At 40.0% G+C, this 23,976-nt stretch overlaps 2 protein-coding genes across 2 annotated transcripts in view; one reads left to right on the forward strand and one right to left on the reverse strand.

The window, feature by feature from the left end:
- KCNB2 (potassium voltage-gated channel subfamily B member 2) overlaps positions 1 to 23,976 on the reverse strand; it is a 317,344-nt gene that overhangs the window by 113,937 nt on the left and 179,431 nt on the right. The window lies entirely within an intron of this gene.
- LOC149437201 (large ribosomal subunit protein eL37-like) lies at positions 11,785 to 12,087 on the forward strand. Its single transcript, XM_089661043.1, has one exon. It carries the CDS (start codon positions 11,794 to 11,796, stop codon positions 12,085 to 12,087), a length of 294 nt encoding a protein of 97 aa, XP_089517169.1. The 5' UTR covers positions 11,785 to 11,793.

Genomic DNA, 23,976 nt, shown 5'->3' on the forward strand with positions numbered 1-23,976 from the left:
ATTAGAGTTCCTGGATGACATCTGGTAGATTTAAGGTGGAACTAAAATGCCAGAGAAAATGTGCAGTTTTTACCACCCAGGAGGTTTTTTACCATAATGTTCATATACAGTATGCACAACATATTTACACATTATGTCATACTTATCTAGTAAAGCAATCCTCTTCAGAGCTACAATATCAGCCGGAGCTTCTATCTTCCCATGGTCTTCTTCCAGGTTTAGAGTCTTTGGAATTTTGATTGGCCGCGCCTCAATCACATATCTTCCATGCATATAAATTCTCTCCTGTCATAAAAAGCCTGCCTATCAGCACTTTTTATGAAAGCAAGTTTACTTCTGCTTTAAGTCCAAGGGTCCTATACAGAATGTCTTTGTAAGCAATTTAAGCTTCACTTATGATGATTGAACAAAGTGGTCCCCTGGAGAGATGAGTGCTTTCAAGCATCATAAGTGGTCATTCATGTTCACAGAGATTTTAAAACTTCCTGGAAAATCTCTGTGTTAATTGGAACCAATACTTCAATTTCATATGGTGAAGACATTTATTAAGGGCTACATAAAAAACCTTAAAGTCCAGCTCTAGCCAAAATATCTCTTTATATGAAGAGAGAGTGAGGAAAAAAACTCTGTCAGGTTTTAAATGCTGGCATTGTCTCCATTGAGGGGTTTTCCTTTCAATTCCTGTTCTGCCTGACACCCATCACTTGAACAGGATCAAATCATGAAAGTTGATCCAAACCTTCCCCAAGCTATAAGAAAATTGTTTTAGTACTGTCTTTATCCTGATTTGGGAGATTTTGCTGACACCTGTTATACAGTCAGGAAGCAAGCCGAATTTTTTCAAATGTTGTGCTGACCTTTTAATAGGGATAAATGGGAAAAAGAGGCTTTGTACTGAAAAAGGGACAGCTTGAAGTTATGTCTACACCCCCTGCCCTCCACCTTCCAGCATAATGTCTACAACTAAAACATGAGTATACTTTGAAGGTGAACTCCAGGCAGATATAACAGACAATAAAATGATTTTTAAATAGAACTAGAATAGAGCACAGTTTCCTATCCTTGACACTCTAAGATCCCACTCTGTGGAGTGATTCCTTACTTGTAAGAATGCAGACAAGAAACTGTCCTCTTTTTACCTGCAGATCTCAGGGAAAGAGACGACCAAAGACTCTCAATTATGTTACACTTGGTCGGGCGATTAGCCTGATCTTACCGCTGAGGACTGTGGGGAAGATATACAATACATACCTTTGATGATTTCAGCTAGGGATAAGTTTATCCTGTCGAAATTTCTTCATCAAGTTTATTATACCCCTTGATGGCTGTCTCTCATCTACTCTATGGCTGACGAATACTGTTCTAAATGCAGATCTGAAGTAGGCACTTTCCTCCACGTGGTCTGGTCTTGCCTCAATATCCATAGCTTCTGGCAAAATGTGTTTGCTGATTTAATGCTATTTCAGATTTACAAGCCCCTTTGGATCCTGTTTTTCTTCTGCTGAGTGTGGGTCATAACCTGGAAGCTTCCTTTCATCAGCAGTGCTTCCTTCTCTATGCAGCATTCTATGCACTGAAACATATTCTGTTTAAATTGAGGACAGCGGAGTCCCCCTGAGGTCCGACAGTGAAAAACTACAGTGAATCAAGTGCTTCCTTTATACAAATTTATTTATATGGGCTGTAACTGTCTCAAAAAATTCCAGACTAATTGGGGTCCTTGGGTGGAAGCTAGAGAGCTATCCTTGTGAGCACCACATGAATGCTCTCCTCTATATGTTTGTGAAAAACCTTGTGAGCTGCTATGCAGGTATTTCTAATTTGAAAGCTGCTAGCACCCAACACAATCCCTTATATTTATGTGCCTAAAATGAATACCAATAATGTTCCGCGCTCCTACTGTTCTACAATGTCTACATAATATTATGACCAAATGAAAATCCAAAATCCAAAAATCAATAAAAATCTATCAATTAAAAACCATATGCATGCACACACGCAAAATATCCTCATAGAAAATGTCCGTGTGGTAAAGTCCCAAATAAATCCCCATGCTTCAAATCAAAGAATTTCTTCTTAATCATATAAGTGAAAATCACCAATCAGTGCTCTTCTACTGTGTTAAAACTGTGATTTCCCCCAACGGGTGTGCTCTAACCTGGATGCATCTGATCTCACTATAATAGCATGATTAGTAAGCGCTCTCAGATTAATCTCCAGTCTCTCCTCTCTATTTCATATGCTGCAAAGATTCCGTCACTCTTCCCTTACTCAATTCAGCCATATCACATGAGGGGGAGGATAAAGAGTGCCCACATAGTGCTTATATTGTTTAAAACAACTTTTATTTATCCCAAACCATATAAGATTAACGCACATTAAAAAGGTGCTTACAGCGCACCACATATATCAAGCTTAAAACAATAGAGCCGTTAATCGTGCATATTGGGACTCAGATCAGTATAGTTGCCACTCGTATCTAATCCTGGAGCATCGTGATATCTTATGCCCCTCCCCTATGCGTTACGCCACAGGGTCAAGTGGCTTCTTCACGGGAATTCTGTTTAAATTGAAGACAGAGAAGTCCCCCTTCCCCCCGTGGTCCAACAGTGAAAAACTACAGTGAATCAAGTGCTTTGGTTATACAAACTGATTTATATGGGCTGTAACTGTCCCAAAAAATTCCAGAAATGTGGGGCCCTTGTGTGGAAGCTAGAGGGCTATCCCTGTGAGCACCACATGGATGCTCTCTACTACATTATGATTGATGCATAGAATCTGAGGGAATTCTTATCTGAATTAAGTTTGTTTGACTTTTGTCTACAAATGTATGGTCTCCACTCCTGTCTCCTTTTCCCTACCCCCCCCCACCCACCCACTCCTTCTACTCTGCCTTCTCCTTCCAGTCCTCCTCTTTCCTCCCTTCCCCCCTTTTGTTTTTTTTTTGGGGGGGTTACTCTTCTTTCATAAACAGTTTGCGAGCACTCTAGGTGGTTGAAACCGTGCTGAAGTCTATGTTTATATCTTACTCTGTGAATGGAATTTAGTTTTCATTCTTGACTATGGGGATTTGCTGCCTCTCATGTCCACGTATTTTGTATGCCCGCACATATACCTGTAGCAGATTGTATCCAACTTTTTATGTACCGCATGGAACTCTGTTTTGTAATGTTATTGGTTTTTCAATGAACCAGTTTCATTTAAGAAAAAATGGAACTAGAATGATTACCTAAATCTGTCCTTATATTAGCTTCATGCATTTCTGAACTAGAACAGGGAAGGCTAGCAATGTGAGACAATCAGATTGACAGTGAATAGGGTGGTGACACCAAGAGTACAGTGATGCCCCTTTATTGTTCAATACGATAGAGTAGGGGAAGATTAAACCCCCAGTCATCTTTTACAGCTATTGAAGATTCTCTTGATGAGATCTAGCTTCACTTGGATCTTGCTGAAAGCAGTTTCACCAGACAGGAAGTAATGAAAAATTTGCAATAAGTACACAGACAAAAATAACAGTATGAGGAAAGATAGTGCTGGACCCCTGGGGTTATCTTTACTGGTATTGTTATCTTAATGTATTTCTGTTGGTCTAAATGATCTGGTTCTTGGGAAGGCTGCGTCTACATCGCAGAGGATATCCACAGTCTTCTTATGTAATGTAACGAGAATTGAAGGCTAGAACCCCAGTCAGACTGTTATTCTTGTAACAAGAATTGAAAATGAAGTGCTACACCACTGCTAAGAGGTTCAGATACAAATTTATTCCATTAAAAGTCAGGCAATCTAAAAAGTAGCCAACATATTTTGGAGGTCCAAGTGCCCCCTTCATCAGGTCTAGAAAGAACATAGGATTTCCATATCAATCTGATATCAATAAGATATCCCCTCCATGGAGTCAACATAAAACCTGTAATCTTATTAGGTCAATTTATTACCAAGAATGTATTGTTTTAATAATACTGATTATTAGTATTGTTATTATTATCATTATTATTTTCATTATTACTATTAAAGTGTTACTAAATCCACAACAGTAAAATCAGTCTGTATATGCTGTAAAGCATGCTTGTTAAACTCATTGTGGAACCTAAAGGGTTAATCCTCTGCATTGTGTAAAAGGCTGTTTGATCCTGTTTTATCTGCCTCTCCTCTTATTCAAATGTCCATGTCTTATACCCTGACAGACTGAACCTATAGCTACATGCACATGCTCAGTTTAGTGTGTATTGCTAGAGATATTTTTTTTTCTCTTGGGAGAGTGCATGTGATCAGCACAGGGCCAATCAGCACTAACCAGACAGATGTCAGGGGTTTTGCATCCTCCTAGAGCAGAAAGAATACTTCTCCTACAAGCTTTAACCAGTGCTCTTCTAAAGTCACAAGACTGCTCTAACGTCTGATGAGATGAGGTATTTAGCAGTTTATATTTACTAAAATAATTGCACTTCCATGTTCTGTGTGCTGTGGGAGACCAGATATAGTGAATGCAGAATCCTGAGTTTAGTGCCACTTTAATTATTTAACTTAAAAAAAATGTTTGTGCATCACTGTACAATTGTACAATCAGATTGTATAATCTATGGTTCAAGTTATGTGTATACCAGTTTCAAGATATATTTTGCCCCCCAATTTTTTTTGTTCTTTTATATATTTATACTTATTAGGTTAACATATCACCTGAAATGTGTAATTTTAGTAATAGTGATAATTATTACTATTACTACTTCTCTCTTTTTTTGGGAAACAATATAATTCAGTACTCAAGTTCTCATTTTTGTATATTAATATTGACACTCCCATTACTATTGACTATTTGGTTTTAGTTTTGAGGGGAGGGGATAATGCATTGATATCAGATGGATATGGAAATCTTCCTATGATCTTTCTGGCCCTGATGAAGGAGGAGCTTGGACCCCTGAAATGTGTTGGCTACTTTTTGGAATGTACCTCTGACTTTTAGTAGAAAAATAGAAGTTGTATCAGGACCTTTTAGCAGTGGTGTGGCGCTTCAATTTCAATTCATGTTACAAGAATGACAATCTGACTGGCGTTCTAGCCTTCCCATATTTTACTAAAGAAAAGTATTTTTCTTTCTGCCTGTGTTGCTTTTGGAGAATTCTCCTCACTTCCTCTGTGGAAAAACATTATCAGCAGGACAGGAAGGGTAAATCTTTCCAATAGAGCACCAAATAGCAGTAAAAACCTGATGGGAGTTCTAACCCCTTCCCACTCTATCCAAAACTAACAAAAAAAGTTTTGGCTTAACATATGCTTGAAAGCATCATTCACCGGTATATTATCAACATACAAAGGTCCACCATCAGCTATGATGGAAGATGCAATTCTTCTGACCCCCGTACCTATCACCCCTATCATGCTCATTGTGTCATCTGCAATCATTAAGTCTTCAGCTGTCTGATCTTCTGCATCCAGGCAACTTTAGTCATTTATCGGCTTTAACAATCAGGGGAGCATGGAGTCAGTTAAAATGGCTTAAGGAACACATTCATGTATGTATACTATTACCTATTCCAAAACTATAACCTTTTGGCCACTTTGTATGACCACTAAAAAGGGATATGATGTTATAAGTCTTTGAAAAGAATACATCCCTAATGATGCAATCTTCTGGCTGTACAACCCTGAAGAAATTAAATACTGTTGGATGGAGCCTAATCTCCTATCGAGATTGATTCATCACAAGGAATAAGGCCCTGTTGCTGAGAAGCCTTCAGGTTAACTATGACCTCTGGTCTACCACAGTCCTTGGAACATCTGGCTATGGGAGATTTAAGAAGATTAACCCAGTGCTTTGCATTCTTCTCCTGTAAACAGCTTAGGAGTTGCTGTTTAAATATCACAGCACAGGATGGTTAAACGCCTACCATTTCAGCTCTTTTACCTGTGGCTTGTTTAATGAAAGTACTCTGTGATGTTTGTTTTATCTACCTTACAACATATTGACGAGTCTTTATTTTCAATGTTTACCATTTTAATGAAGACATTTTGTATTAGAACCATTTATTTTATTTTATCACTGTCTGATTTTAATTTAATTGTTTGGTGTTAGAGTGGCCATAAATAGACGAATACGAGCAAGCGATGCTACTAATAGTGATCAATGTTTGCAAAAGTATGGTAATTTGCGGATAATGAAAGACATTATTGGCGAGGGGTGCTCCTATTTTTTACAGGGAGATTTTCCAACTTTCTGGAATGTTTTTCTAGCAAAGGGGTCACAATCCTTCTATGTAGAAGACCTACAACAAAGATGCTGTGTACATACCTTTGTCACTATTGTGCGCGCATCAGAACAGGTGCCAGTACTTCTACAAGTCTCTTCAGGCCTAGTGGATATATTTCTGGCCATTGTTTTCTTTGTTAAACCTTAGATTGCAAGCTCTTGCAATCTCCAAATTGCATGTAGTGATAGTATGTGTTACCTGAGTGCAGTATCTATAGTTACACAATAATCATTGAGTACCAGACAGCCTGTATTAGCAGTGCACTACCAGGCAATCTTTCAGTTTCCAGTGCTGTGGTAATTTTTAGAGACAAATACAGTATTTTTTGGGTGATATATATTTTATAAAGAAAAATCGATTGGTGATATTTATTAAACACTGGGTTTTTAATTTTTCACAAAATATCTGAAAAAAGACTAACATTAAAAAAAAACTGTTTCCCTTACTTTCTGTTAAAACAGAAATGCCAGAACAAGTGTGAACACCCCCAAAATAGATACTCTTATTTTTAGCATAATTTTTTTGGAAATTAAGAAACATGCTGATATTAAGGGGGTTAAAATGTATATTAAAATGAATTATGGAAAAAAAAAATAAAAAAGTATGCAGCTTCAACAGACACAAAGGTCTTCTAAGCATATTTTTCTAACATCCTTAAAAAAATTACATGCTCTATACCATTACCTCCACTAAGTCCCAATGTCTGATGGTATAGCACATACATAGCACATACATAGTTAGGGCCATGGATAAGGGGGTACCACCAGTCCTCCTGTACAGGGCCCAGGTCAGTATAGGGGCCCAGATAGCTGAGTGAATCAGATTTGGGCAGGGAGGGTGATTGGCATGGGGGGGCGGCAATTACTAAAGCCGATCCCCTGTATGACTCTCTCTGCACCTGCTTAAAGCTGGCTTTCTATCCTCTCCCTCCCGCTTTCTTTCAGCTGCTGCAGAGAGGGCCATACAGGGGATCAGTTCCAGTGATTGCCCCTCTGCCTCACTCATCACCCTCCCTGTGTACCATATGTTTCTCCCTTGCTACTCAGGCCCTCCTTGTGTGTCTCCACTCCCACAGTGCTGCCAGCTTCCCACCTCTCCTTCCCACCGTCAGCTGCAAACACACACAATAGGGATCTTCATGATGGAGAAGGATCCAAATATGTCACATTTACCAGTCCTTTCTTTCCTGAATGAACACAATGAGTGATCAGTACTGATCACTCACTGTGTTCATTCATAACTGAAGCATAGTAAGATGTGTTTTTTTTTGGGGGGGGGGCTGTCAGATTGGCTGTGTGGGGCCCTGTGGTTTCTAACAGCAGCCATGTACACAGTACAGCACAATAAACTTCATATCAAAGGATCCACCCATTTTTTCCTGGGTTACTTTGGCTATAACATACCACAAACAGGGAGACAGAAAATTGTTTCCTTACAGAAGCATAAAAAAACTGAACCTTTTATATGGAATGTGCTGTAGACGCCATGGTGTTGATTAGCTACAACTGGAGATTGCAAAATGTTGAACAGCTCTGCATAGAAACCAATCAGCTTCCAGTTGTTTTGTCAAACCTACATTGAACAATCTGAAGTTAGAAGCTGATTGGCTACCATACAGAGCTGCAATAGATGTTTCACGGCACACAATGTCGAGGCATGGCTTTTATTTGAATGTTTTATACTTGCATATCACAAAGGCCTTCTAGGCATATTTTTCTGACATCCTTAACAAAATTACGTACTCTATACCAGTGTTTCTCAAACCCTTTTCAGTCAAGGCACCCTTTAAAAATATGGACAGTCCCAAGGCACCCTTTAAAATTATGGACAGTTTTGAGGCACCCCATTCTAAAATGGGGTGCCTCCATACTGTCCATAATTTTAAAAGGTCACTGCATTCTACAATGTGAAAAACTATGTGACCCCAGCACTAATGGAGAAGGGCAGGGGAGGGTCAAACTACGATGCTGTGCAGACAGCTAACATCCTCCTTATCAACTGATGATGTCATTAGTTGTCAGGACGCCGGCATTAGAAGGTCGTAATGGTGCACAATGATAACCTGTGGCTTTGTGTAACTAAAAGGCTGGCTCATTCCATCGCTGGCTTGTATGCAAATTTTGGTCAATTTTTAGACATTTTGCCAAGGTACCCCTGAAGAAACCTCAAGGCACCCTGGTTGAGAAAGGCTGCTCTATACCATACTGTCCACTAAGTCCCAATGTCTGACAGCATAGCACAGAGCTGCAATAGATTTTTCACTCTCCAGTTATAGCAAATCGACCCCTCTGTGTTTATGTTATGCATCTGTGTTGCTTAGCAGAGTTTATCTTTTAGGGCACATGGGTATAAAAAATGCTGCTTTCAGATTTGTACTGTGAAGTTTTAAAACTGAGCTCAATGTATCAGTAATGCATGTTATGGGCCTACTTAAAGAGCTGTCATTTGGTCTGTGGCAGTTAGATGATTAAACAACAAGGAATAAGTCAACAATCCCAATTGGACCATATTTGACATATAACGCATGTACATGTTTATGCAAACATTTATATTCATAACACATGAATGCATTCCAGCCCTCTCATTTATAGCAGAAGCTTAGGTATAATCTTTATTGCACAGTTACATTGGTCCAGTTTGGACCAATGTTAGTCTGTATTTTTCATTCTTGGGGTTCACTGTGGAAGTAAACAATAATTGTAACTGTTGGTCCAACTGCAGTGATCGCCACACTCTTCCAGGTTGTGTGCTGAGCTTTCTGCCTGCACAATGACCACAGGGGATTGCTAGAGGCTAGGACCCTTGCCAGATTTTTATTCCTGTCTGTGTCCCTGTAGCATAATTGCCTTGATTTCCTGTCTGCTAAAACTGTTGCCATCAGGAGAGAAAGTGAGGGCAAAACTTTCCAAATGATAGCAGTTAAAACAAGGAAGCAGTTTTAATCCTACCCAGGGGCGGACTGACAACTTATGGGGCCCCCAAGCGATAGGGGATCATGGGGCCCCTGTGTCCTCAGCAACACCCAAAAAAGTCTATGAAAAAGCCAATGAAAAGTACCAGGGGCATCTCATGGGGCCCCCTACTGACCCCGGCCCTCGGGCAGTGCCAGAGTGTTCGAATGGTCAGTCCGCCCCTGATCCTACCCCACTCTATCCTAAACTAAGTAAAAGTCTTTAGCTTCACATACACTTTATTATCACATTACTATTCATACAGGTATGCAATGGTTATCTTTCTGTACTTTCTCAGCCACTGCAAGCGAACCATTGTACATTCAGTTTCTTTTCTATAGAACTCCATACTAATGCCCATGGCTCTAGAATGGGACATCCATCAGCCTCATATAGATGATAATCGGTATCCAAAAACGTTTGGCTTCATAGTGTTGCTTTAGGGTTTCTCTTTAAAAGCAGACACAATCCTTTTTCTCGTTCACTATATTATTGAAAAATAATCTCTATCGCGCACAGAGTTGATCTAAAATGAATGCAAAAAAAGGCAGAAAATGTGCTGTGCTTTTCAATGCTATTTCTCCCAAATGCATTTTTCTACCTCATGTTCCTAGTAGATAGAGATACATTAATGCATACAGATCTATTCTTGGGAAAGCAGGACCGCAGACAGTTGTATGAAATTGGCTTTAGCTTGTTTCTCTCTGTTGGTTCACAATAAAGCTTTATAGCGGTGTACCATTAGGAACAAGGATGACATAAATTTAATGAGACTGTACTGTACAAAAACTGGCTTCCTGCGAAGTAGATATGGAATACTCACCTCTGCTGCTGCCCATTCCACTGATCTCTGCAGCAGTAAAGTGAAACTGCCAGCTGAAGATTCTGTAGAATCTGACAGTCCTGGCAGTTTTGGATTAATGGTCCTCCAAGGAAGGGTACATAAACTAGCATAACAAAGACGGGGGCCATATACTGAGAACCCTTCAATATAAAGGGTATGATTCATGGTGTGCCAGGCTAACTGAGGGGTATATAGAAGAAAATTCTGGATGGCAGCACTCCAATAGATCCACTTTATTGATAGAAAAATCACAGACAATGGGGGAACAAGAGTAAAGTTGCTCTTGTTCCCCCACTGTCCACTGTCTGTGATTTTATATCAATAAAGTGGATCTACTGGAGTGATGCCATCCGGAATTTTCTTCTATATATCAATCGGCTTGCAAGCTGGACAAGCACCTGATTGGCAGGTGTGTGGGGGGTGGATAAGTGGACCAACCTGGAGCAGCAGCTCTTTAGTTCTAATTGAGGGGTAGTTCCACTTTTAGGTCTGCATTGTTTTAAAAAAATATTTTAAATGATTGTAAAGTCTTAATTTTTTTTTCAAATAACAGGTTTAAACTTACCTGCTCTGTGCAATGGAGCTGCACAGAGTGGCCAAGAACCTCCTCTTCTTGGGTCCCCTGATGGCACTCCTGGCTCCTTAACCTTTCTGTGTGCCACCATAGGAAGCTAATTCTTATTTTAGCACACCTGTGGACTCGATCCTGAGCTGCGCTGCTTGTATCCATTGACAAAGACAGTGTGGCTCAGTTTTGCCCCTCATTCCATCATCAAAGGATTTGACTGACAGCAACGGGAACAAATGGCTCCCACTACTCTCAGCAAAGCCTCTGAGAGCAGGGAGAAGAGGAGCAAGCTGCAGCAGACGGGCCCAGCACTGGATCAAATGAGGATTGGGGATGCATTAAGGTAAAAAATGTTTAGGCTTTAGAAGCACTTTAAGAAAGAAAAAAGCAAGCACTGTTAAATAAAAACTGGCACATTGCAGACAGATCAGGCTATAGCCTGTTCATTTATCTCACCTATTGAATATGCTCATTAACTAAGCTTTCCTCTACATATACCTACGTTGTATATGTACCTTGATTTATTATTGACTGCCAATCTCAGAGATGCCACCAAATTGCTACGTGAATAAGGTGAACAGTAATAGAGTACAATTTACTGAGCCTACATATCACTGGATGCATTATTTATTGGACAAGGGAAGCCCTGCTCTTCAGTTCATGATGACAGTCACCTAAAAAACAAGGATGCAGAGGGATCTGCTTGTACAGTAATTTACTGCGTTTCTCTCTAGCCACTGCCCTACAGCGGGTACATCGCAGCAGGCACAGTGCTGTAACACTGACAACCTATGCATATAGTATGTTTTCTGATAATTTTAGAAAATAAACTTTATTCTAAACTGAAATGTTATTTATGCTGCTTTAAAAAAGGCATATCTAGGCAAATTAAGGCATAGGCAACATTTAGCTGATAGCTTTAAAGTGTATTTTGACTTTTGCAGACAACTTTAGGAAACCCTCGCGGTATATTTTTTATGTGTACCCATTCACACAGTATACCTAAAGGCAATCTTAAAAAAAATATATATCTTACCTTTCTAATTGTTTCTTTGCAACAAAAGTATATATGGCACTCTACAGGCAACTTCTACTGCTTTGGAAAGAAGACAGTGTGAAGATAAGATGTAGGGACAGATTTGTTTTAGAGCATTAACTCTATTGTATCGGCCGTTGGGGAAGATGATGAAGGGAACATCGTCATTCGGAAAGTGCCGCAATAAGACGCACACTCTGTGCCGTCGCTGCGGGTCTAAAGCCTACCATTTACAGGAGTCCACCTGTGGCAAGTGTGGATACCCAGCTAAGCTCAAGAGAAAGTACAACTGGACTGCTAAGGCCAAGAGACACTATACCACCGGCCCTGGCTGTATGAGAAATCTGAAGGTTGTGTACCGCAGGTTCAGGAATGGATTCTGTGAAGGTACAACACGTAAACTCAAGAGAGTCGCTGTTGCAGCTTCCAGCTTCTCTTAAGAAATGATATTTGTGCAAAAAAAATAAATGTGGTCAAAAGTAAGAAAAAAAAAAAGCATTAGCCTACAATGCAGAACTTAATCTTTAACATTTTGTTAGGATAGATGGTGGTAGTATCTATTTTACAACTGATAATGAGATCAACCAGCAGAGAACAAACAAGGTTAAGTATGTTAAACTTTATTCCACAACCCTTTCATTAATATGATATAGCAAGGGAGTGCTTGGCATGATTATAAAAACATACTTAGAATGGTAAGCAGCAAGTTAAGCTATGTTAATGGGCACATGTAACAAATATAAAGTTGTTGTTATCCAAATTTGGCTGCAAAAAGGGGAATACATTTAAAGGTCTTTTTAATTTAAATTGTCTTACTAAATACTATAAGACAGCATGTTGGGACTGGTAGTTCTTCAGTAGAAGGAGGACTGCTAGAAGTTTATACCCAGTATTTAAGCTCACTCTATTATACAAGAGACAATGGGGGAATTCATAAAGGGTATCGTAGACACCCTATAGAATTCCTTTGGCCACCACACCGAAATTGTCACAGACAGGTACATAAATATGCTAGGTGCCAAGCACTGAGGTCGGAGCATCCATACTCAATCCTTCTTTCTCAGGTCAGTCTCTCCCTCCCTGACCACTGCACCCATCACAGTGGCAGACCCATGGCAAAGGAGTTTTGTAGAAGGGGTGGTTGAAGCCTGATGGGGATAGACTACTTCGCTATCAGGTCCACCTTGCTGTTGTTTGAAAATCATCTTTTTAACCCTCCCACTATTGTGCGCTGCCAATCAAAAGTAAGGCAGACCTAATGGGGAACTAGTCTTCCAGTTCCCCAATGGTCTCCAGTGACACAAGTCTTTTTTCAAATATGGATTTTCATGACATCATCACTATCGCCAACCCCTTGGATACAGTTAGCTTTCTGTGCTGCAACAAATGTAAAAAAGCAAAGAGAAGAGTGTCACATGATTCATTGATTGTTACATATAATAGGTCATGTAATCTGTAAACTATTACAAAAATCGGACTTGTTGGATATTGTACATTTTACCCATACATTTGCATCTTTTGTTTTACAATCTTTTATTTTTTTCTCAGAGCTTCAGAGGCAGTCAATGCAAAAAAACAGATTATTGATCCTGGCACCTCTGCTCAGCCCACAGTCAGCCTTATGCAGGCCATAGACGGTTCATTTATCGGCCGATTTTTCGTCTGAAAAACGAAACATCGTTCGTTCTGTAAGCCACCAATGATTGCACAAATCAGCCGTTTTTCACGAATTTTCCAGCATGATCGATAAACGAAATGAGGAGGAACCGTGAAAATTGGCCGATGCCATTGCCCCACTAGCAGTGCGAAAATCAGCCGATTATTCTTTCAGATGAAAAATTGGCCGATAAACGAACCGTCTATGGCCTGCATAAGTTTGGAACACTTTCCCAGTGTAGAAGTGGGAACCTGCTAGGGCAGTCAGTGCAAGTCAATGAGATGGCACAGATCAAACATTGCATGCAGCATGCATTACAGAAACTTACTGCACCATGCAAAAGATATGGGGCCTGTATTTGAGTGCCCGGCCTGACACCCATGTGTTATTGTGCCACATCCACAATTCACTATGGCATGATGCAAACACTGTCTCATTCTTCATTTCTGGGTGCCCAAAAGTGCTTCTAAATCTTCTACTTTGAGAGATCTGAACTTCCCCAGGACAACAAAATATCTATGCCCTGGCATTATAGCATACTGCTACAGCTAAGTAATTTGCTGTGCATTACACCATTGTGCTAAAGCCAAAGTCTTTACTTTGCATCACACCATAATGCTACTGCCAAGTAAAATGCATCCCCACCGCAGAGGAAAAGGAAGGACCTCTGACATATATACATATACTGTACTGTATATTATGTTGAGGATTTACAAAGCTAGACTTCAGCTTTAATCATCCACTCATTCAAGGCATAACCCAGCTTTTAATTTGCCTTGCCCATGAATATTCACAGGGAACACCGCTCCTCTGCTCCATTAGTAAATCAACCTCAATGCCTTTAGTGCAGTTGCAATTTTTTCTGCAAAGCATTAAAGCCTACTGTTGATCCTACGTGTTGCATGCATTTGATTTAAGACACCTTAGTGGATGATTGAAAATAATTTAAAATCTGCAAATGCAAAATTTGTACTATTTTTAACCTTTACAAAATCACCCTAACACCCCCTTTTGCTTTCCTCATTGTGCTATATGCTACAGTCCTCAGAGAAGTCCCATGTGTGTACCTATAGAAAGCTATTCAGAGTTCCACCACCTTCTATCATAAATCTAGTGCATGGGCAGCAGGTAATGAAGGCAAGAAGAGAAGTGGATATAAATGAAGATGTGACTCTGAACAAATGAATTTTGCATCATACAGTAGATTTACGATGAGGAGGACTTAATTTATTCCAGGTATAAAACCATAAAGGGCTCTGAGGAAGAGGTTACCCTCGAAATGCATTAAACCTACCTTGGCCCTTGGATGGCAATCTATTGGCGTCAGGGTCTACTGGTTCTTTGTGGACAAATGCACCAAACGACTAGCACTTTTTATGCGATCTGTCATCACTTGTTTGTGAGTATAATTTCATCTACGGTCAAATAAAAGTTATCTGGGATAATGCGCTAGGCCAGTGCACTCTTGTTTCATTTTCTTTGCAGTTGAACCTGGAAACTCTCAGGGATGCAAGGCAAAAGTGCTAACCACTGTGCTGCCCCATGGGTTGGGTTAGTGTTGGGAAAAACACTTTTTGTGTGCTACTAAGAAACTACACAAGATTACACGTCAAACAATAACAACAAGCAAAATAAACTATAATATAATCATTGGGTGCCTGACTCTGCAAAAGGCTAGGTTCATTTCTGCGAAACAATGGACATATATCTGTAACTTAGAAAATCCAGTGCTTACTGTAGTGAATAACACATCCCATATAACTATGTTTACTCAGAAATCATATTCTCTTTACTAATTGCTACCTAAGATACCAGCCAATCCAGGCTAATGGTATAGGATGGAGTAACTAACGTATCTATGGATACCGGCATAGCAACCATATCTCAGTGCTTCTAAAAATACAGTATTCGCTGCTGCAAGCCACAAAACTGAAGGGACACAGGATCTGTGCTGAATCTAACAAGTGGATGTTTCAGCTCCCATAGAATAGACAATGGTTGATGATTAACACAAAATCTTATAATATCATGTATCACAAATAATTCCAAATGACAAGATTTATATTCTGCTCCTTCTGTAACCTGATGATTGTTAACAAAGACATCTTGAAATAAAGTAAGAAATATAGGCATGGCAAGTAGCCCTGAACTAGCTTTGTTTGTCACAAGTAGTGTTTTCAAATCCCCCATGATCTGTCTGTTCATGGCAAAAAAAACCTAATGGGCAACTGCTTACAGACAGTTATATTCACCCTAGAAATACATACATAGGACCTACTCTTCTCAATATTTGTGAAATTATGCACATATGTACGTTTGTGATCCACTTCCCTCTGCTCTGTTATATAGCTGCATATGTTCGCTCTGCTTTGAGACTTCTAGTGATTGTAGTCACATTAGCAATGCCTGTTCCAAACTCTCATCTAAAGCTAGCCAGACATGGCTTTAAATTCATCAGATTTCTGCCAAATTGGCCAAAAGGTAAGCTCTGCGTAACCCCATAGGGACCATCTGGTTCCACAAATGTTGACTGAAAAAGCAGAGTAAAAAATTGTTGGCTAAACAGTGAATGCATCCAATCAGATGACAATATCCAACATGGCAGATATCTTCATCCACGCTGTTTAGAGTGGATGGAGGAATCTTCTGTATGGCCAGTTTAAGCCCCGCAAAGTAGCTCAAACCCACCCAAGGCTGAGTTTACAATTAAAGTGCATGTAAAGACAATTTTGTTCTGTTTTGAATAGAGTATGGAAGAGTTAGAACCCCTGTCAGGTTTTTCTACTGGAAGGGGATTTTCACCAACAGGAACACTTTTTCCAGTGATACATATACAAAAGTGGACCTCTCTTGGTTTGGAGAGATTCCCTTGCGTTTTTGCTTGTGATTTTAAAACCCTGGTTGCACTGGGTGCGACCTGGCATGTGATTTGCATGCCATGCAACTTAAAAATTGCATACCAAGTCGCACCCTATTGTCTGAAATTACACCGGTGATATTGGTACGCTTTTGACTTGGTCGGAGCAGCACCGATTTCTAAAGCAGTGCATGCGCTACTTTTGGTGAGATTTGCATAAACATCTGTGTCAGATGTCTTGCAAATCACACCTCAAATCGCAATGACATCCCAACTTTGAAATCACTGTAAGTCGCACGTTTTCAAAGTCAGGATCAATGTGAGCGGGGTGTGAGACAGGAAGTGAAAGAAGATCTCCCCAATAAGAAACAAGACAAACAAACAAACTTGACTGGGGTATTAACCATTCCCTACTCTATCCAAAACTAAAAATAAATGTTTTATATATATATATATATATATATATATATATATATATATATATATATAAAGCCTATGTTTACATAAAACCAAAAAAATAAAAAATCAGCACAAAGGGCATTACTTACCTTTAGTGAGATGTGTCCCTTGTGCTGCTGTGTCCTCCTTTCTCTGAAGTCTTCCTTCTCTAATCTTCCCACCGCTGTAATCTTCCGGTGCTGCAGGGGGTTAATAGACCTAAGGGGTTTTGACCAGCATTCCGAATATTTATGCCCAGTTGTTCCATTCATAGAAGCCATTAATACAGCTTCTATTACTGAAACATAATCTATAAATGAAGGGGTGGACCTGCCAGTGATCCACCTATCCTCCATTCATGGATCCTGTGTCATTCATAGAATGCAACATGGGGGGGGGCATCTGAGGAGAAATATTTCAGCAAAAGGGGACATAGCAGCACAAGGGACACATCTCACTGAAGGTATTGTCCCTTGTGATGATTTTTTAGCTTTTAGGTATACTTAGGCTTTAAGCATATTAGGCAAGTGTCTATAGATGGCAGTCGTGGCCTGTGCCTGTATAGTTATCAGGATATGTATTATTATTTTTTTCCATCATCAAAATCAGAACAATTTTGTACAAGCTTTTTTTACACATTGTTGCATTATTCTAAGCCAGGGTGGGACCAGTAAAACAAGTATATATTCTGGGTAAAATATTTAGTATTAGCAGAGGGGTTTGGACACCAAACGTTGTGTATCAGTGACTGAAATCTGGCCAAATTCCAACCTATCAGCTAGCAGAGCAGAACCTGTCCAATGCAAGATTCCTTCCTTCAGTTGGCATGTGAAAATCCGGTATAAAGGCCGGTTCACATCATGCCCGCGTTCCTGTGCGATTCAGATTGCATGCAAAATGCACTCCATTTGCGATCTGTTAATGACACCCCAAACGCAGGATGCAAATGTAGTGAGTTTGCGCATTCCTGCCCTCACCAGTGGATTGCATGGTACTTTTGTAGCATGCGATCCGTTTGCAGTGCATTTTAAAAAGTAGTGCATGTACTACTTTTGGTGCAGTGCAGCGCAATTTTAGCCCATTCAAAATGAATGGGGTGAAATTGCACCACACAGAGCCGCCTGTGATTCAAGTGCGGGCATAGTGTGAACCGACCCTAAGAGCTGGTTTTCACCAGATGCAGTCCAGTTTTTATACTGCATCAAAAATGCATGGACAGTGTTTCACATTGATTCCAAAGGCCCTAGTTCACACCAGTGCAGTCAACAAAAGGAGAACATGTTGCATTTTTTCTGTATGTATTGCCTCTATAACGTGGCAGAATGCATAAAAAATGCACCAGAATGCATATGTCGTCAATTGAAATGAAGGGGGAAAAAAAGGGAAAAGACACAGACCACATAAAAAAAGCATAAAAAATGCAGCAGAACATATAAAAAATGTGCATTCAGAAACACTTCTGGAATGCAGAAATTGTGGTGTGAATCAACCCTAAAGACAGATGTCAGATTACAACTGCTGGAACTGAAAAACTATTCTATGACTTTTAGAGTGATACATGTTTTGTATGTGTACGTGTACATGTTGTTACATACACACCTAGAGTTCTGTTATCACTCAGTATCCCTTAAAGTGTTACTAAACCCAGGACCCTGCATTCATTTTCCTCTAGGAGGATGCAAAATCCCTGACCCTCTGTTTGGACAGTGCTGATTGGCCCTGTGCTGATCACATGCACTATCCCAAGTAAAAAATAAAACCTCTCTAGCAATACACACTAAAATGAGCATGTGCATGTGCAGAGTGACTCCAAACCTGTTCTATCAGGAGATAAGAGGGGGACACTGGAAGAAGGGGAGGATTAGAGAAGAGAAGATCAAACATCCTTTTTACACAATGCAGAGGATTAACCCCTTAGGTTCCACAGTGAGTATAAGAAGTATGCTTTACTGCATATACAGACTGATTTTACTGTTGTGCGTTTAGTAACACTTTAAATATGTAAAATGGTTACCAATAAGGCCATCAAGGAGAATTTATCAAAACTGGAGCAGACACAATCTGCATCAACCATGGCAACCAATCAGCTTCTCTCTTTCATTTTCAAAGCTTAACTGAACAAGATGAAGAACGAAGCATATTGGTTGCCATGCACAGCTGCATCAGATTCTGCCCGCTCCAGTTTTGATAATGCCCGCCCCCCACCCAGTGTGCTTGGAAACAAAGATATCTGTTCCAGCATCTTGGTATAAGATTTATAATTTATTTACAATAATATTTCAAGGTTATTTACATGAGCATCACTAATTTGAAGTTGTAATATAGAGCAACTCTGACAATAAAAGCAGGGATATACCAAGCTGCAATGCTTCTGCTCAAAGTTAGTAACTACAGTATGTTTCATTATGCTCCGATATGAAATTAATCATTGCCAAAATGGCCATGGTGCAGAAAAAGAAGTATAGGTGGCCACAGCAGAAGATTCAAATCTTGGACCTTATGGTTCCATTAAGAGATGTTACTGACCAAAGTGCTGAAATCTGAAGAAAAGGTAAAAGGTAGTTTGACTTTCCAAAATATTTGTTCAATTTAGTAGTACAGAAATGACATCATGCTGATCTTTACTCTTCTCTACCCCTGCCAGCTAAATCTTACACTTCATGTACACACTTCTGCTAGACTAAGCACTTAGAGCTACTGCACAGGCTCCATGGAGTCTGCCACTTCCAGTCCAGTAAATGCAATCCAGGACTTCATACTCCTGAAAATATGTCTTTTACCGTAGCTTGAAGGAAAGAACGAGAAGAAAAAGAAAAGAAGAAAGAATGAAAAAAAAGGTAAGAAAGAAATGACAGCTTGAACTGAGAAGCAGATCTAGTCTAGTATCATAAATGCTTTTTGAAGTTAAATATATCATAAATATTTTGATGTTCTGTTCCCCTAAGGCAGGGTTTGTCAAACTTTTTTTAGTCACATCACCCTTTAAAATTAAGCACAATCCCGAGGCGCTCCATTCTAAAATATAAAAGGAAATGCATAGTTTTACATATTGTAGCAGCACCCTCACACATAGGACACCCAACATTAGAGGTGATTTATTTTTAAAAATAAAATATATCTTTGGATACTGGTACTGACAAGTATTCCAGTGTTTCTGCTTTCTCTCAGTTTCTCTTCCTCTGGCAGCTAACATGACCCCAGTGCTGACAGAGAGGGGCAGAAAAGAGGTAAACAAGAGGTGCCTTGTGCTCCCAGTGTGCTCCCTATCAACCGTTGACATCATCGGTTGTTAGGATGCTGGTGGCTGGATGCATGATGCTCAAGGTTGTAATGCTACACAACAAAAACACATGGCTTTATGTAACAAAACAAATGGAAGGCTTTATTCACCCACTGGCATTTTAATTTTTGGGCCATTTGGGATTTTGGGAAATGTTTAGGCATTTTGCTACTGAAGAATCCAGATGGCATTTGAGGGGGGTGGCGGGGCAAGGCTGCTGTAGTGTACAAAGTGCATATACAAGTTTGTCCCACCTTTTTACATGCTTTAGAAGTCAGGATCTAGTGCTTGACAAAGTCCACCTTAACAAAACCTTTCATGGCAGGATCACAGGCACTGTATTACTTTGATAAAAGCAGCAGATTTCAAAGTATTGAAAATGGCATTCACATATTAAAGGTTATATGGAGCTTACTTTAAAGCGATACTGAACACTCACTGTTTAATTTACATTGTCCCTTCTATTTCTATATATGGATGATGGCACTGTAATTATTTTAATAAAAAAAAAATCTAAGTGCCTTTTTCCTAATTGATATACAGTTGTCACATGACTCTGCCATTTATCAGCCTAAATATAAGCAGGAGGAGCTTCTAGTCATCTGATGCTGGTCACATGTTAAAAAAAACAAACAACGTTTGGGACACAGAGTAAAATAAATAATATCAAAATTTTTTTAAATTGTCATACAAATATATATTTGAAACCAAATCTTTATTATTTGTCTGACAAGTGGATTTTTGCTAGTCACAGGCTGTGTCACGCCCCTCCAACTTGTGTCTTAGAATAACAGGGAGGTGATTCCTCCATCAATCAAGGTGTTATGTCCCACCCCCATTGAGTTTTGCTGGTTAGTGGGCATGGAGGAGGAGGGAGGGAGAGGGCTGTCATTTACCACATTGTATGCGCCCACATGTGTGACTCTTTAGTCACATGGGCTGTTCAGATGTGATACAGAGGAAATGCTCAGCATAGAAACTCACTGAAAACTATGGATGTGCAGTAGCTGCCAACATTGCTCTGCAAAATCTGCAACAGCAGTGGGGACATGGACTGAAGGGGGGGTTAGAGACCAGCAGGATCAGCCAGGTTTTTTGCAGAATACAGAAAAACAAATCTCATAGTGACTGAGTGAGTATGCACAGCATGTAATACAGCATTTATTGATAGTTTTTTTTAATGATATGGGTTTAATGACACTTTAACCTGAACTGTAGCTGAAAATGTCTTATTATATATATCTGTTACAAAGACAAAAATTATTGTTGGCAAGGTACCAGCACCAAGTAACCAGCAAAACAAAAATCTGCAAGTTGCGTGCAGAAGAAGTATATCTGGTGATTTGATGACAGCGGCCTTTTAAGCTCAGCGTACAGAAAATTCTGTATAGATGCTGAATAATTTTAAATCAACACATCATATAGAATATATTGTACTTCCTCATATCATAACCGGGCTTTGGAAGCTGCCAAGTTTTGTTTTTACTGAGCCAATTCAAATGCTGTGCTGTCTAGCAGTAACCCTATACAAAATTCATCATGATTATTTTGTTTCAAATTAAATTATTATTATTATGTTAGACATGCTTAGATGAGTGACAAAGTTACATAAAACAGTTGTTTCACTTGACTGCAGATCTCAATCATGAATGATTGTTAATTGCTGTTTGTTTTTAAACATAATTTCTTAATGTGTGAATAGTGTGTTGTAGCATCAGTTATACCAGTTATATTATTTCTCTCTTCACCTTTGTATGACTGGTGACTGTAGTCAGGATTAGTGGTGTATTTAGGTTTTGTGCTGCCCTAGGCAACACAAAAATCGTCTGCCCCACGGACACTGACCAACACCCCCCCCCCTTCCCCCTCCTGCAGAGAGAGCCTGACATTGACCAACAATACCCCTGCCCCCCACCTGGGAGAGCCTTCCACTACCCCCTCCCCGATGATAGAGAGACACTCATCTTCACAGCTCCGGACATCCCTGGGAATGTGAGTCAGGCTCTACATACATCATGAAGCAGCCTACAGCCTCTCTCAGATCCCACTTGATTCCCATGGTGCGTGTGTGCCTTCTTTCATTCCTTCTTCTAGGGGGAGGTGCTGTCCCCCTAAAAAAATGCCGCCCTAGGCAAGTGCCTTGTTTGCCTTGTGGTAAATACGCCCCTGGTCAGGATGTATATCTGCCATTACAGAAGGCACACATAGTTTAGTCATTTGGTGGTCCATGCCATACTGAAAAAGTGTTATAGAGTAGTGTTTATATATTTGCAACTCAACTCCAGGAATTAGGCAAAATCCACCCCTTTCAGCAGGGTTTCTCCTCACTGCATGGGTCAAATGCTCTTTTAGTCTTGGGGTGCAGGGATATGGTATAATACTTACCTTATTGCTGGCTCTGGTGTGCTACTTCAATCCAAATGACCAGTCCAGCATTGCTGCCTCTTGAAGGTGCTCTCAGCCTCTCTAAGGTGCTATCAGCTGCAGTCACATGTTTGTTTTTCCATGTACAATGTATGTTAATAGCCCTGCATTGTATGTGATGAAGCCCAGAGCTTTGGGTAGATAAGAACACTGCTGAAGTCTGCCATACTGACTGACAGGGTAAGTAACACACCTTATCCCTGCATGCCTAAACTAAATGATCATTTAACCCTTGAAGTGTGTATGTCCCATGGCAAGGGTAGATTTTGTCAAATTCCTGGAGTTCTGCTATGCCCATTCAGAACATAGTGCAAGTGTATCCTAATCGTCCACCTCCACAGCAAAGTCTTTTCACAATTCACACTACTTAATCTCAAAAGGTTTCATTACAGCCCTCGTTCAGTTTCTCTAACAAAACGAGGCATCAGGGTTTGGGGGAGCAGGTTCAGGATTGGACTGACAACTCATGTGGCCCCCAGGCAATAGGGGATCATGGGGTACCTGTATCCTTGCCCACACTCAAACCACACCCAAAAAAGCCTATGAAAAGTACTAGGGGCATCTCATGGGGCCCCCTACTGACCCTGGGCCCTCGGGCAGTGCCCCAGTACCCAAATGGTCAGTCCGCCCCTGAGCAGGTGACATGTGAATGTGCTCTGACCTATGAAGCCCAAACAGTGACATGTGGAGGGAGCTGTGGTGTCATCCACTTGGATAACCTCAGACACATTTCAACCCTATAACTTACCCAAAAAGTACTGATGCATGAGGGAAGCAGCAAAAGAAATGGGGAGGTGAACTTTTAGGTGACATTGTCACTTTGTCCTGAATGGGCAAAGTGAAAGAATATCTTCAAAGGTGAACACCAGGCAAACAGCTGAATACCCAGTTGAACTAAATATATATATGTATATGTATACCAGTTTACCTGAAAAAAGATTTGTAATTCAATGGAGTCAATGTTGTGATCCCAGATACTCCTATCTGGTAGCAAAGCCAGGACTTCAACCCCCAGAGGTTTTTCTAAAGACTGAACTGCAGTTAACCATTACAGCCTTTCCTACAAGCTGCTCCAGTCTACGATTGGGAACAGCAACTCACAAATGAAACTAGAGAATGACTAAAAATTACATGACACCCATGGACTGACTAATGGCAGCATAAGTACTTCTATAACATTTGCTTCCAGCTTGGTTAAGAAAAAATGAGAACCATTTTTGAAATGTGAGCTTTTCACCAGCCCCCTTTACAAAAAATATTTTTTTTTACCAAACATTGCATAATACTTACAAATGTTTGCTAAATACAGCATATGGTTTCAAATGGCTTTTGGTCTGAATATTGGGCTTACATTTCCGACTTAAATATTATTGAGTTTATTTTACAAAGTTATGGCAGCTCCTAGTTGTAAATCAGAGCATATGTATATGTTTATGTGGTGAGAAATTCTGACTGCACCACAGATTCATCCAAACCTATTCTCTGTGTGGTCTGCATTTTCAGGATTGACATGCACATGCCCCTAGACAGATGTTACCTTGGCCCTGCAGGACATATATACATGGGTGATGTCATCATGGAAGTAAAGCAATAGCATTGATATGCCCCAGCCATGATTAGTCATTGTTGTATCATGATCCTAAACACATGCTATAGTGCAGTTGTAGAGGAGA

The sequence above is a fragment of the Staurois parvus genome, unplaced genomic scaffold (genome assembly GCF_062004578.1).
Source record: "Staurois parvus isolate SC_StPar_1 unplaced genomic scaffold, SC_StPar_1.0 ptg001302l, whole genome shotgun sequence".
In the NCBI taxonomy this organism is placed as follows: domain Eukaryota; kingdom Metazoa; phylum Chordata; class Amphibia; order Anura; family Ranidae; genus Staurois; species Staurois parvus.

What these genes read in the sequence shown, in the direction of transcription:
- LOC149437201 (XM_089661043.1), top strand. Translation starts at nt 11,794, where the DNA reads ATGATGAAGGGAACATCGTCATTCGGAAAGTGCCGCAATAAGACGCAC.